The sequence below is a fragment of the Phaseolus vulgaris genome, chromosome 4 (genome assembly GCF_051622355.1).
Source record: "Phaseolus vulgaris cultivar YP4 chromosome 4, ASM5162235v1, whole genome shotgun sequence".
Lineage (NCBI taxonomy): Eukaryota > Viridiplantae > Streptophyta > Magnoliopsida > Fabales > Fabaceae > Phaseolus > Phaseolus vulgaris.
Window position 1 is genome coordinate 6847256 of NC_143501.1, and position 14121 is coordinate 6861376.

The following is a 14121-nucleotide window of genomic DNA, read 5'->3' on the forward strand; positions in this document are numbered from 1 at the left end:
TGAAATCATATGAGAAAAGAATGAAAGAAAAAAAGGAAATTAATTAATTTATAATTTACAAAAAATAATTAGTCCAAATTATCATATTTAAGTTTTTTAAAAATTGATCATTTTTTATTTGTGTATATAAGTTAATTTTAATTTATGAAAATATTTATATACTTTTTTCTTATATATTTTTTTATGGAAAAAGTTAGTTTTCAACCAAATAATTTTAAATTTTCAATATTTTTTTTACCAAAATTACTTATCAAAGCTGTCTTTGAGCTAATTTATTCTTTTTTATTGTTGGGCTATCACTCTTTGTATTGAAGTTTGTCCAATTAAATCTGAGTTTGACCTAAAAAGTTGGTGATTGTGTTCTAAGTCTTTTGGTTCTTGTTTAATATTTGGTAAAAAAAAATTTGTCCATTGGTGTTAAAGCTAATTAGCTAGATTTTGAGTTTGAAAAAGAAAGATTTGGAGAGAGATTAGGGTTAGGGTTAGGGTTAGGAAGGTAGAGACTATAGAATAGGTTGAACTTAGCAGGATGTCAACCATTAGCCTAACAGAAACTGTATGAACATAATTACTTGTATATGGGGTGATTTCAAAGAATCACTTTGGTCCATTGCTACTATGGCACCAAGGAATTTTACAGCTAATCTAATGAAACAACTTATATGTTCAAATCAATGTTCCAATGTTGCCATTTATAAATCATGGACTGAAGGGAAAATTCACTATATGAACCATTCTTGATAGAACATGAGTTCCTGCATGCCACTTTGAAACAACATAAATTTTTTTCTATAATCAGGAGTGCTAGAATGTCATTATGATGGCCTCCTCCTTGAGAAGTTCTAGTAAACTGAAAAAATTCAGGAAAAAATCTGTTTCCATTGATATCAACTAACCAACCTTTCCATTACAAATGAAAAAAAAAACCACATACATACACTGCATATAAACCCTAAACCCTTAAGATCAAAATGAAGGGACTAAATCCAATTGAAAATCAACACGGTTGGGTGCATCTTAGAGTATCCTTTTCTCTGTTATCAGATGTTTTGTGTTTCCTCTTTCCTTAATTCATTCCAACACGATAACAAAACAACATAAACTCATGTGGAAGAATCAAGCAAAACTATGCATAGGTAGACATTCCAGGTTCTTATAAAAACTATGCCAAATAAGATAAGGAAAAATATTAGACCAAATTAATTCTGACCTATCATTAAAGTCTAAGTTTGTGATGAGATTTTGGAGTAGATAATATTTTTATATGACAAACGTATCAATCACTACAAGAAAAAGTGCTTTTAGAAACTAATTTTTTGGTTTCTAAAATGATAAAATTAGTCATTAACTTATTAGAAACTAATTTAGAAACTAATAGTCTTAAGTGGCTAAAATCATGGTCGCTAATTTAGATACCAATTTAGATTCTAATTTAGAAACCAATTTAGTGACATTAAATAAAAACCAATTTAGTAACCAAATATATAGAAACTAATTTAGTGACTAAATGTGTAGAAACTAATTTAGTAACCAAATATGTAGAAACTAATTTAGTGACCAAATATATAGAAACTAATTTAGTGACCAATTATATAAAAACCAAATTAACAACCAATTTTATTTAAACTAATTTAGTGACCAAAATATATAGAATATAAATACCAAAAAATGGTCACTATATTGGTCTCTAAATAATATAATTTATTATAAAATATTATTTTATTATTTTAATTATTTTATTATTATTTATTTATGTTATTATTATTTTATTTTATTTTTTTTTATTTTATTATTATTATTTTTTTTTATTTAATTGTTGATGCGTTCATTGCATAAACCAACAAACAGATTAACCTTCCTTGTTGGGGAGTGTAAAACTAATTAAAAGCCAAGATTGAAAACTTTCTCATTGTCTGCATTTATCAAATACAGATATAGCTATAGCTCTAAAAATGATTTGCCAAATATGCATTGGAGCATCATCACTGGTGGCATGATCTCAATTTTCAGGAACATGCCTTTCAAGAACCATTTACCAGTGTTCATCATGATGGTTCTTTATTTCATTCTAATGTTCAAGCACAATACAGTGAGACAGACACCATGCAAGATTTCCATCAACCAGTTTGTCCAAGCAAGATGGTTGTAATAGTGGCCCTCTCAATATTGTTCACTATATCATTTATCTTACTTGTCTATATAAGGTTCTGCAGAACCACCCCTCTTGAGCTTATCAACAGAAGGAACCTGCAGCTAAGGTAAAAAATTACACAGTTGCACCTACTAGCATACCCACTCTTACTTTATCTACCCTCTACCAACTATGGTTTTAGTTCCTGACAGTGAGGCAAAAAAAGATTGGCATAGCTGGAATAAAACTGCATAAAAAACAGAACAAAAGGACTTCAAAGCACATGAGAATGACACATATTATAATTCTGCAGCACCAACTATGCTGTCATTAACAACTTATAACAACTATTTCTATTGTTAGAAGTAATTTTATGCAATGTAGAAGCTAAGAGCTGCTGCTAATCATTACAAATGATTCAAACAAGGCGCTTGAAAAGTAAAATGCTTAATCTATCATTTTTTTGTGAACTTTATTCCATGAAGAGCTAATGCTCAGTGGTGTACCATGTGAGCTTTTGATGCTAGCTATAACAATAATCATCTACCTGTCAAAAAATATAAAATAAAATTTATTAGCAAGATTGAAATTTAAAAATATATATAGAATAGTGTAACAAAATTACCTTGATAAGGACTGAGTGGTTGACTAGGTGGTTGTGTTTCATCCTCATCTTGAGTTTCCTCAAAACTTGGTGGCATTGATTGACGATTAATACTATCCATCCATTGTCGAATCATTGCATTGTTTTTCTCAAAAAGTTGCTCAATATTTAAAATTTTGATTCGAAGCTCATCTCTTTCTTTCTTAACTACTTCCATATCTCTTTTAAGTTCATCAAGCTCTTGACTTTGTATCCACCCATTTGAGGAAGAAGATGAGCCAAGGTAGTAAGGCCTACCTCCAATAACAGTAGATTCAATTCCAAGACCATATATCCTCCCATTCTTGGTTCCAGCTACATCACACCAAACATCTAACTCATTTGGAGGGGGAATTCCTTGTGCAGATGCATTTTGTGTTAAGTCTTCAAATTTACGTGTAAATTCTGCCTGTTAACATCAATAGAATATTTATACCAATAGAATATTGATCAAGAAAACAAACAGATATTATTTCATGAATGATTGCTTCTCGGTCTATTTGAAGTAATTAAAAAGAAATTAGTTGGAAACTTTTCATTAATGTACAGGTAAACAATAACAGTGACATATCATAACAGTGTACTCTGAGGTTTATTTGGTAAGGATCTATGTGTGTGCCAGCAATTCCCCTCTTTCTCTTTGGCACCAAAGAAGCAATTGCCAGTGTTGGTTTGGTGTCATACTGGTTCCTCGGTTTTTCCAATGTCTAATAACAACCTAACACACTGATTTGATTCCCCTCGGTTCATTAGCATTGATTTAAGGTATTGTTTTTATTGATTAGAAATTTAAAACCTTGTCAGGTTTCATTCTGATACAGTGGTGCAAGACATTTATCTTGTTATCTTTTATTAATTTTCTTTAAATTCATTGTGTACTTACATGCAAAGCTTCTTTATTGTAATTGGAGGTCACTTATATATGCTCTAAAGTGTAAAACTGTAAACAAATGATTTATATTCAGCAGGTGTAATCAAAATAACAACATGGTGTATATTCAGCAGGCAGCCAATGCTGCCATAACTGGAGCTATTGGTTCCTCTGGCTTTTCATCACCACCAATAGCAGTTTATATTTTTAAATTAAACGTGAAAGTTGCATTTAAATTTGATTTAGTCTTTATTTAATTGGGACATGCTCCCTTTGATTTGTTCCAATGTTTTTAGTACGACTCAAACCCAGGAGGAAAACCCATCTCAAAGCTAATCTATTGGTCAGGAGGGCCTCAAGGCCTAAGTATCACAATATGCTTCCATATTTGCTCTGTGAGATATTAATTCAAAAGCCCGTGCTCACTATGGCCATTCTAGATATCCAGTCAGAGTCTGACTCCTTTGCAGGCTTAGGGTTTCACTTAGAGTAACCCTTTCTCTGGTTGCTTTTTACCATGTCTAGGTTGCCCCATCCATGTCTAGGATTTCCCTCGGTTCTTACACTGTGGTCTTGCATAATTGAGTTGTGTTTTGTAATAATAGTTATGGATGCACCTACCCTTGAAATATAATAATAAAAAAGTGACAAGGAACATACATACATACCCTTGTCTTGTAAGATGCACCTAAGAGGCAAAATCTAGATGAACTTGATGATGAAGGACAGGTCGGATAGACTAGGAACCTAGAGGTTGAGAGAGACTAATCACTATAGCAGTGTATGCCTCTAGCTCAAACAGTTTTCAGGGAAAGCACATTAACAACTTTTTCTACAAACCTATCCCAGCTTTTGAAAATCATGAAATTGAGCTTTATCGCAAGCTGTTTCACTTCAACCACACTACTTTTCATCCAAAATTTCAAAATATTTAAACACACAACAGCAATAAACTAACAATAACTTTAACATTGAAAATGAAAAAACAAAAAATATAACAAAACAACTAAAATAAAAGGTAATAGTTCATTACATTTACTTGTTCTGATTTTTTATCCACCCAAGAGTTGTCTTTACGTCGTTGGTGCGTGCGACAAAACAATTCTAATATAGTGGGAGGAATTCCATTCATCTTTGTCTAAAAAAATAAAATTCACACACTTCCCATATTATATATATATATATATATATATATATTGAGATGTTATAAAAAGAAAATAGTTAGAAAACAAATTACCATATTATATTTATGCTGAGATGTGCTAATAGAGCCACATGTGTGACGAGATCCTCCAAAACCTCCACATCCAGAGACTTTATTTATTTTCCCGATCGTGCTTTTCTTTTGGAATTCTTCAGATGCCCATTGCTGACATAATATATCCCATGTACTATCTCCAATCCAGTTTGGCTTAATCTTTCTCTGTCGAGCCTTATTTAGATTATTTTTCATGATTACAGCACCTCGCATTTCAAAATTCTTTCTTGCCCACCAATGATCCGGTGGACAAATCGAAAACTTCTTCTGCATTAATAAAGAAACAAAGTTAATTATATGTAAGACTAACATAGATAATAAAATTAAACTAGATAATTAAACAAAGTTAATTATATGAAATCAACCAAAAACTCTCCAAACCACAAGTCTCTTGTTCTAATTGGTATCTTCTTCCAAGATGGTCATGGATCGGTATAATGACTTTTGAAGATATTTCCAATCCCATTAGCTGCAGGGCGTGAAGGTAAGAATCTGCAAAATGACATGTAAATTATCATAATTCCACAGTTTATTATTAATTTGGTTGTTATAAGAGTAATGATTACATTGATATACATACCCTTGCCCATCAAGGTTTAAAACTGACTTGACATAATTGCCATGTGACTCTGATGTAGAATTAGTTTCATCTGGTGTTGAATTAATTTCATTTGATGTTGAATTAGCTGCAAACTGAGATGTTCCGAATGATTGATCAACATTTGGTTTTGAATTTGAATTAGAAGCTCCTGGTGCCAAAGGTTGAGCTGCAAACTTAGGTGTTTTGAATGATTGATTAACATTTGGTTTTGAATTTGAACTAAAAGCTCCTAATGCCAAAGGTTGAGCTGCAAACTGAGATGTTCTGAATGATGAATCAATGGATGGAAAGCAATTGGTCGAGAAGCACAAGTAATTTGAGAAGGACGTCTTGAACGTTGTTTGGTCGAATGTTCACAAAAAGTAACTTCTTTACCATGATTTTTGTTTAACATCTGCAATAATTATAAAACAAATTAGAAAATTGTTGAAATCAATAAAACATAATAGAAAAAATTATAGAAAATAGAACACAAATACAAATGAAGCCTCACCTTTACAGTATCATAAAGAAAGTGATTTACTCATCACTATCATCACTATTACCATTAAAGTAATCATCAAGTCTATATTGATTTAAGTTTTCATCATCTTCAGAATCATACTCAAATTCACTTTCAAAAAAACCTTCTTCTTCCTCTTCTTCCTCTTCTTCCTCTTCTTCCTCTTCCATTTGCTTACTTTCTTTCGAATTCTCAACAACTCTCATGTCTAGTTCATCTATTTCCTCATACTCGTCTTCATCCATCAAATGACCAAGTAACTCCTCATTTGTTGTGATATTAACGTTAGTTGTTGACTCTTGATAAGCAACCTCTAATGTATATCGATCATCCACTGTACATCTTGGTTTGGTTTTAATAACCACCCACCAATTGACCTTTTCTTTTATTTTTTCTGGATAAGGTACATAATATACTTGAATTGCATTTGTTGCAAATATGAAAGGATCAAAATTTGAATATCTTCTTTGACAATGAACCTCCACAATGTCATATTGAGGTTGAACTTTTATACCATGATTAATGGTATTATCAAACCACTCACAGTTAAATACCACCAATTGTTTGGTTGGTTCTCTTGAGTATTCTACTTGCATAATCTCTTTGATAATACCATAATAGTATTTTTCATTATCATCCTTCACACAAACTCCACAATTGATTGTTTTCTTACCAATACTCCATTCTTTCGTGTGAAACTTGAAACCATTGACAAAGTATATGGGCCAAGTATGAACCTTTTTTTGGGGACCCCATGCCAAGTGATGCAAATGTTGATTTTGTACTAAGTTATTTCTATCATGAACCTATAAATAACAATCCCAAAATCATTATTTTTCATAATTAATAAAACTATTCAAAAGAAAAGTGTATAATACTTACATATGTTCGAAACCAAAATGGAAATTCGGATGCAATTCTCCCATCAATATCAATTCTACTTATATTTGGAATAGATGCTTCCAAATATTGCACAAAGTGTCTGTAATTGTATACATTCTTATATACATTAAAACTATTAAAAAAATAAATAAATGAGATATAAAATTAAAATACTTACTCAATATATGGTTGAACTTCCTCACAATTAAGCAGGACATGCAAATGCACAGTAGCTAATTCTTTCTCATTCAAATAATGACTCTTACAAGTTCCTCCTGGACGACCAACATGATTGAAAACTGATAAAGTTGTTTGCCTCGTGTCATTTTGACCTCCAAAATCATTTCGACCAACTTTAGTTCTCATTGATTGGACATGTGACTCAAAATAATATGAACAAAAATGAGAAGTCTCCAAGCTTAAGTATGCCTCACAAATAGAACCCTCTACATGGGATTTGTTTTTAACCATTCGTTTCAACCTATTCAAGTACCTATACAAAAGCATATTGTTAACTACTAAACTTATAAGTAACATATACAATTGTGTACATTAAATGAAGTAAACAATTACCTCTCAAATGGATACATCCAGCGGTATTGAACAGGACCTCCCACTCTAGCTTCATAAGGTAGATGAATAGGTAGATGCTCCATGGAATTGAAAAATCCAAGAGGAAATATTTGTTCCAACTTACATGTCGTAATGATGATGTTTTTTTCCATTAATAACAAATCATCCACTCTCAAAATTGTTGAGCACAAATCCTTAAAAAACTTACTTAATTCAGCTATAGGATTCCACACCTGATGGGGAAGTGCACGAAAAGCAATAGGTAATAACATCTCCATTAACACATGACAATCATGACTTTTCATTCCAAACAACTTCCTCTGATTTAGGTTTACACATCTACGCAAATTTGAGGCATACCCATCTGGCATTTTCAACTCACTAATCCATTTGTAAACAATATTTTTTTGTTCATTGGACAAAACAAACTTTGCTTTAGGCTTTAAGACTTTTCCACTAGATTGAACTTGTAGTTCTAGTTCTCTTCGCTTACAATACTCCTTCAAGTCCATTCTCGCCTTAACATTATCTTTGGTCTTATTTTTTATATCCATCACTGTGTTGAAGACATTATCAAACACATTTTTCTCTACATGCATTACATCAAGATTATGTCTTATCAAATTGGTTTTCCAATAAGGCAACTCCCAAAAGATGCTTTGTTTTGTCCAATTATGAGACCCACCATGTTCATCACAAATACAAGGACTAACTTCAGTTGTTTTTGGGAGAAAACAAACTTGTTCCCACAATTCATTCCCAGTAAAAAATTTTGGAGGTTGAGACTTTTCAATTCGATTTTTATAAAATGCATCCTTATTTCTTCTGAATGAATGGTCCATAGGCAAAAATTGACGATGAGAATCAAACCAAGAAATTTTCCCACCTCTTTTCAATCTAAAAGCTTTTGATTGGTTCATACAGTATGGACATGCTAATCTCCCTGATGTACTCCAACCCGACAACATTCCATATGCAGGAAAATCATTAATAGTCCACATTAATGTAGCTTTCATCATAAAATTTTGCTTTCTTGAAATATCATATGTCAACACTCCATTCCATAATTGTTTTAACTCATCAATCAATGGTTGCAAATACACATCAATTTTACCTTTTGGACTATGTGGCCCAGGGATAATTAATGTCAAAAACATAAAAGGAGTAGTCATGCATAATTCTGGAGGAAGATTGTAAGGGGTGATAATTACCGGCCAACAAGAATAAGGTGGAGTCGAATTATTAAAAGGTGAAAAACCATCAGAACATAAAGCTAACCTTACATTTCTTGGTTCAGATGCAAATTCAGGATACATTTTATCAAAATGTTTCCAAGCTTCACCATCAGATGGATGACACAACACCCCAGGTTCTCATCTATTTTCATGATGCCACCTCATATGTGGAGCAGAACTCATGGAGGCATATAATCTCTTAAGCCTAGGAATGAGAGGTAAATAATGCATTCTTTTAACAGGAACCTCTTTGTATTTATCTCTACCAACACCTCGTATCTGAAAACGTGGTTTGTGACAAAATCTACATTCTCTTAACTTCATTTCTTCATCAGTGTAAAATAACATACAACCATCAACACAACAATCAATTTTTTTTGCAGTTAAACCAAGTTTTGAGACTAACTTTTTGGCCCTATAGAAATCTTTAGGAATAAGATTACCAATAGGATGTGTCTCTTTCATAAGGGCTAATGTTTGATCACAAGATCTTTGAGACATGTTCCCCTCTGATTTAATTGTCAAAAATCTAACAGCAAAAGATAATTCGGTGTGATTATTACATCCGGGCCATAATGGTTTTTGGGCTGCATCTAATAGTTCGTAAAACCTTTGGGCTTCTATGTTTGGAGTCTCATTCATACTTGGAGAGTCATCCATTTCTTGATCATGATATATTTCATACTCTAGACCAGCAACATCATAAACCATGCTCTCAAATCTATTGAGGTATCCTTCTTGTGTACTCAAAATCTCAAGACTAGTATCTATGCATATGTTTGGGTCACTTTCTCCATGACATGTCCAATACCAATATTCAGGAATGAATCCTTTCTTATAAAGATGAACTTTAACTTCTTCAAAATGGAAGAACCTTAGATTTTTGCACTTAGAACAAGGACATCTTATTTTTCCATTTGACAAATTTGTTTCTGCACATGCATATGACACAAATTCATCTACTCCTTTTAAAAATGCATCTTTATATCCCCTTCTATCAGACATAAATCTATCATACATCCAACTTCGATTTTGACGAATATCCATAATCTGTCGTATAACACAATGCATCATTCAACTATAAAAGAAAGTCTAATAATCTATCATTATTTAATTTATTTGAGAACAATCAAATATTCCCTAAACTATTAACATACAATGACTAAAATAAAAAATTTCTAACCTTTTTTTTTGCCGGAAGAACAGGAGAAACTTGCAGCCCCACAGGTACTAGTCTTGGACTAAAAGAATTCAACCTATTTACTCACCTACCACACACATATTAATACACATATTAGCTACGTAGACATTCAACAAAACAGTTTCATATATAAAGCCTATGAATAAATATAAGACTTCTAAACAAATCCATCTCAACACATAGAAGAAATTAAGTTATCTTGGGCAGTTCTTGTTTAATTTTCAGCTTCATGCAGATGGTAGTGCTAAACAAATCCCATTTTTCAAAAGGATTGATAACAAAGAGGATATCCAATTAAAATCCTAAGTCCAATAAGTAGAAAGGAAACTCATAAAAAATTAGGTTATCCCAAGTCATAAGACGTTCTAATCTTATGACTTTTAATACTCAGTCATTCAATATTATATGTAACAATCCTATAGGTCTGGAACTAGATCAAAAAGTGTGTGCAAGATTATAAGACCAATTTCATACAAATGGATATCTTATTAATGTGTTCAAGATGCATAAATTTAAGAGTGATGGAGACTTTTGTGAATAAATTAATGAATTGATTTGCATTTTATAGCACACAGCAGAGAATACTCTATTCAAAAAACAAAAACTAACACTATTATGTTATAAGGATTCTGTACATAGATTAAAAAAACTATCAACTAATATAAAACTAACATTATTATCTTATAAGGAACAACTGTGTTATCAGTTTATAGTTGAGAAGTTATAAATTAAGTATTTACGCAATCTGAGAAGATTAAAAAGAATTGCTAAGTTTTGAATTTCTGAAATAGTAATAAAAATGTGAAGGAGGACCATTCTATGGGAAAATCAAATGTTGAAACTCCACATTGGAATATAATTGTTAAATTTGAGACAAGGGAAAACATCATACTCTACTGCAATGACCTAAAATCTATAAGGATGAGCAAGCACAAAAAATAAAAAACAGAGTAAGAATAGAGCACGAAATGAGACAAGGAGAAGTATACTACTCTGCTGTCGTCGTGCGTTGCTGTCGCAGAATCGCTGCCGTCGCGCGTTGCGCTGCCGTCGCGCGTTGCTGTCGCACGCTGTTGTTGCGGGATGCGCTGCCGTCGCACGCTGCTGTCGCGGGATACACTGCCGTTGCGCGCTGCTGTCGCGAGTGAGTCGCCGTCGGAGAGCGTCGCCGTCGTGGATGCGTCGCCGGTTGGAGAGTGTGTTGTGGAGATTGAAAGATGAGAAGAAAAAGCTACAGAGAAAAAGATAGATTCATTTTACCCTAGATTAATTTTACCCTGCAACCAATTTGCTCAAGTTAAAAAAATTTAAAAAAATAATTAATTTTACCTCCTGCACCCAATTTGCTCAAATTAAAAAAAAAATAATTTTATAAAATTTAATTACTCTAAAATTAGTAACTAAATTTAAATATCTAAATTTAAATAATAGTGACTAAAAATTTAAGTATCTAATTATGTGATGATTAGAAACTAAAAAATTAGTTTTTAATTTTTTATTTTTATAAACAAAAAAATTAGTTTCTAAAATAGATTAAAAGTGACTTAAAAATTGGTTTCTAATTACATCTTAACAAAGAGACTAAAAAAATGGTCTCTAATTTTATTTTATTTTTTATTTATTATTAGCTACCAAAAATGTAGTATCTAATTTTATTATATTTTTTATTAATAATAGATACCATTTTAGTAACTAATAACTTTTAGTTTATAAAATGGTATCTAAATTAGTTACTATAGAAACTATTTTTTTTTGGTTTCTAAATTAGTTGTCATTTAATCATTTTCTTGTAGTGAATGTTCTATTGTAATTTTCAAATTGTATCCACATAAAGTTATTGGTAAATTTCTATTAATTGTAAATTTATAATTTAATAACATAAAATTACTGGTAAATTTTTATTAATTGTAAATTTCTAATTTAATAGTTGTGTGTATTTTGATATATTTATAAACAATGTTTGAAGCAAGTAAAGATAAATAAAACTGACTAAATAATTTACAAATGAATAACTTCATTATTTATAAATTTATTTAGTTTATATTTTAATATATGTTTTTGCAATATAGTTATAAAGTTTCCTTATATCAATGACATGGTTATAAGATTTAAATATATTTATCCAAGACTGATTCTTCAAGTATTAACAAAATTTATAGGTGATAGTAAACTCTTTGTATTTAAGAGTGTAGCAGTTCAAATGTCATGATCCAATTGTGACTTAGTTCATCTAATTTTTGTCATAGGATAATTAATGTCACTTGATTCGATGCTCACCTGACCTCCACCACGAGACAATTAAGGTCATCTGTAACAACTTTTTCCTCAACAATTGTCTTGTGGGAATCAAACTCGTGACTTATTGTACCAATTAACTCTTATACTAATTATTGTATTAAGTGTTTACAATTAGACCAAAATCTATAGTAGGGTGGATATTTTTCTACTTAAGAGTGTAACAACTCAAATGCTACGATTCAATTGTCAGTTGGTCCACTTAGTCTCCATATAAGATAATTTATGTCACCTACAACAAATTTATTACATGGATGCAAACCTTTAGAATAAATTAAATAACCAACACCAAATAGAATATACGACTAAACTAATTTAAGAAGGGGTTTAAATGAAGTTTAATTTTTTTTTGCATAAGTTTTGGAAAACACAACCTTTACCAGATGGTTTGGTGGAAGATCATCTAACTATTGAAAATAATTTTGTAAAATTTAGTTGAAAATAGTTTGACGACTAGCACAATAAAAAAGAAGATATGTACTTATTTATATTGGCTGATTCAAACTAAGCTATATTAAGTTCTCTTTCAAGCAACTCTTAAAGGATTTTATTATAATTCACAAATTACAACAAATATATTTATTATCACTTTTGGCTCACATGAATGCATCAAGTGACTCTTGACTAACCTTTTTTAATTGACTAACCCTTTTAATCACGATGAGAGATAAATCAATAAAACATGACTCTAGTGGGAGTCAAAATCATGGTAGATTAAAGTATCTAAGAATGAAGAATCTTAAATATTACCATTGTGACTAAAGAGGACATGTGAAGAAAGATTGTTGGCATATGAAGAATGGAGGACATAACTTTGAAGCACGAACCTCGAAAGGTTGTGTTGCAAGCACGCCAGAAGATAAAGATATTTTGGTTAGCAAAATAATAATTAGCTATAATAGTAAAAAACAATTTTATGATGGGTGTGTAGTGGATTCAAGTCCAACCTGACACATGACTCCACGTTGAGCCTTAAATGTTTTTGGAGTAAGTATTGTTAAGATAAAAATTTATGATGGTATTGTATGCACAATTCAAAGGATACAACATGTGAAGAACTTAATAAAGAATCTATTATCTACCAATAATCTCTTACCTGAACTCAAATAAGTTATTTCACTTTTTTGTGAGCATTGTGGATAAGAAAGCAACATAGATTGAATTTTACTAGGATGACTACCAAAAGTAAGCAAATATTGGACTTGATTTATTCTCATGTGTGGGAATCACTAGTATTATCCTTTGAAGGAGCAAATTATATTGTATCATTCATTGATTATTACTTTAGGATATTAGGTGTACCTTATTAAGAGGAAGTCAAAGTTGTTTCCAATATTCAAGGAATTCAAAACACAAGTAGAACTTGAATCTATGAAAAGAAATAAAGGCTTAAGGAAAAATAATAAAGGAGAACATGTAGATGGTGATTTTTAGCATTCTGCAAGCAAAATTGTATTATGATACAATTTTCTATTTTACACACACCTAAACCAAATGGGGGTGATAGAACGAGTGGGTAGAAGTTTCCTTAATAGAACAAGGGTTATGCTAAGAATAACACGAGTGACCAACTCTTTCTAGGAACAAGGAGTTAAAATAGTGTGTTAGGTGATAAATCTATTACCATCAATAACTATTGGCTTGAAGACACCGATGAAGATTTAGATAGGAAAACCATCTTACTGATCTTTCTTAGGTCTATTCAGTTGTCCTTGTACGTGATGTACACAACCAAGAAAGAATAAAGAATCAAGTTGGATCCAAAATCTATTAAATATATATTCTTAGTTTTATTTTGAGACTGGACGCGACTATACAATTCCATCATGGCGCTTCAAAATGTCAGATTGTAAGCAAATTTCTACCTAAATTCCTATCAATTATAAGTTATTGTCAAGTATGGGTCCTAACAATAAAGCATAGAGGATG

The 14121-nt window shown here is 31.3% G+C and overlaps 2 protein-coding genes across 4 annotated transcripts; both read right to left on the reverse strand.

The window, feature by feature from the left end:
* Positions 1 to 2403: 2403 nt before the first annotated feature.
* On the reverse strand, positions 2404 to 11147 carry LOC137837036 (uncharacterized). Of its 3 annotated transcripts, XM_090301098.1 has the most exons (9): positions 7462 to 8919; positions 7067 to 7381; positions 6889 to 6988; positions 5998 to 6812; positions 5484 to 5898; positions 5269 to 5395; positions 4883 to 5170; positions 2757 to 3183; positions 2404 to 2678 (listed from the first exon to the last, which is right to left on the reverse strand). In XM_090301098.1, the coding sequence occupies exons 1-4, from the start codon at positions 8775 to 8777 to the stop codon at positions 6024 to 6026; spliced, it is 2520 nt and encodes an 839-aa protein (XP_090157224.1). In that variant the 5' UTR covers positions 8778 to 8919; the 3' UTR covers positions 2404 to 2678; positions 2757 to 3183; positions 4883 to 5170; positions 5269 to 5395; positions 5484 to 5898; positions 5998 to 6023. The 3 variants fall into 3 exon arrangements, with proteins under 3 accessions (XP_090157224.1, XP_090157225.1, XP_068501960.2); XM_090301099.1 differs by lacking the exons at positions 5269 to 5395; positions 5484 to 5898; positions 5998 to 6812; ... (1 more) ...; positions 7067 to 7381; positions 7462 to 8919 and adding an exon at positions 4679 to 4783 and having other exon boundaries at positions 4883 to 5261; XM_068645859.2 differs by lacking the exons at positions 2404 to 2678; positions 2757 to 3183; positions 4883 to 5170; ... (2 more) ...; positions 5998 to 6812; positions 6889 to 6988 and adding exons at positions 9880 to 9964; positions 10890 to 11147 and having other exon boundaries at positions 7063 to 7381; positions 7462 to 9746.
* On the reverse strand, positions 8835 to 9743 carry LOC137836964 (uncharacterized). The gene has a single exon (XM_068645773.1). The coding sequence runs from the start codon at positions 9741 to 9743 to the stop codon at positions 8835 to 8837; it is 909 nt and encodes a 302-aa protein (XP_068501874.1).
* Positions 11148 to 14121: the final 2974 nt, after the last annotated feature.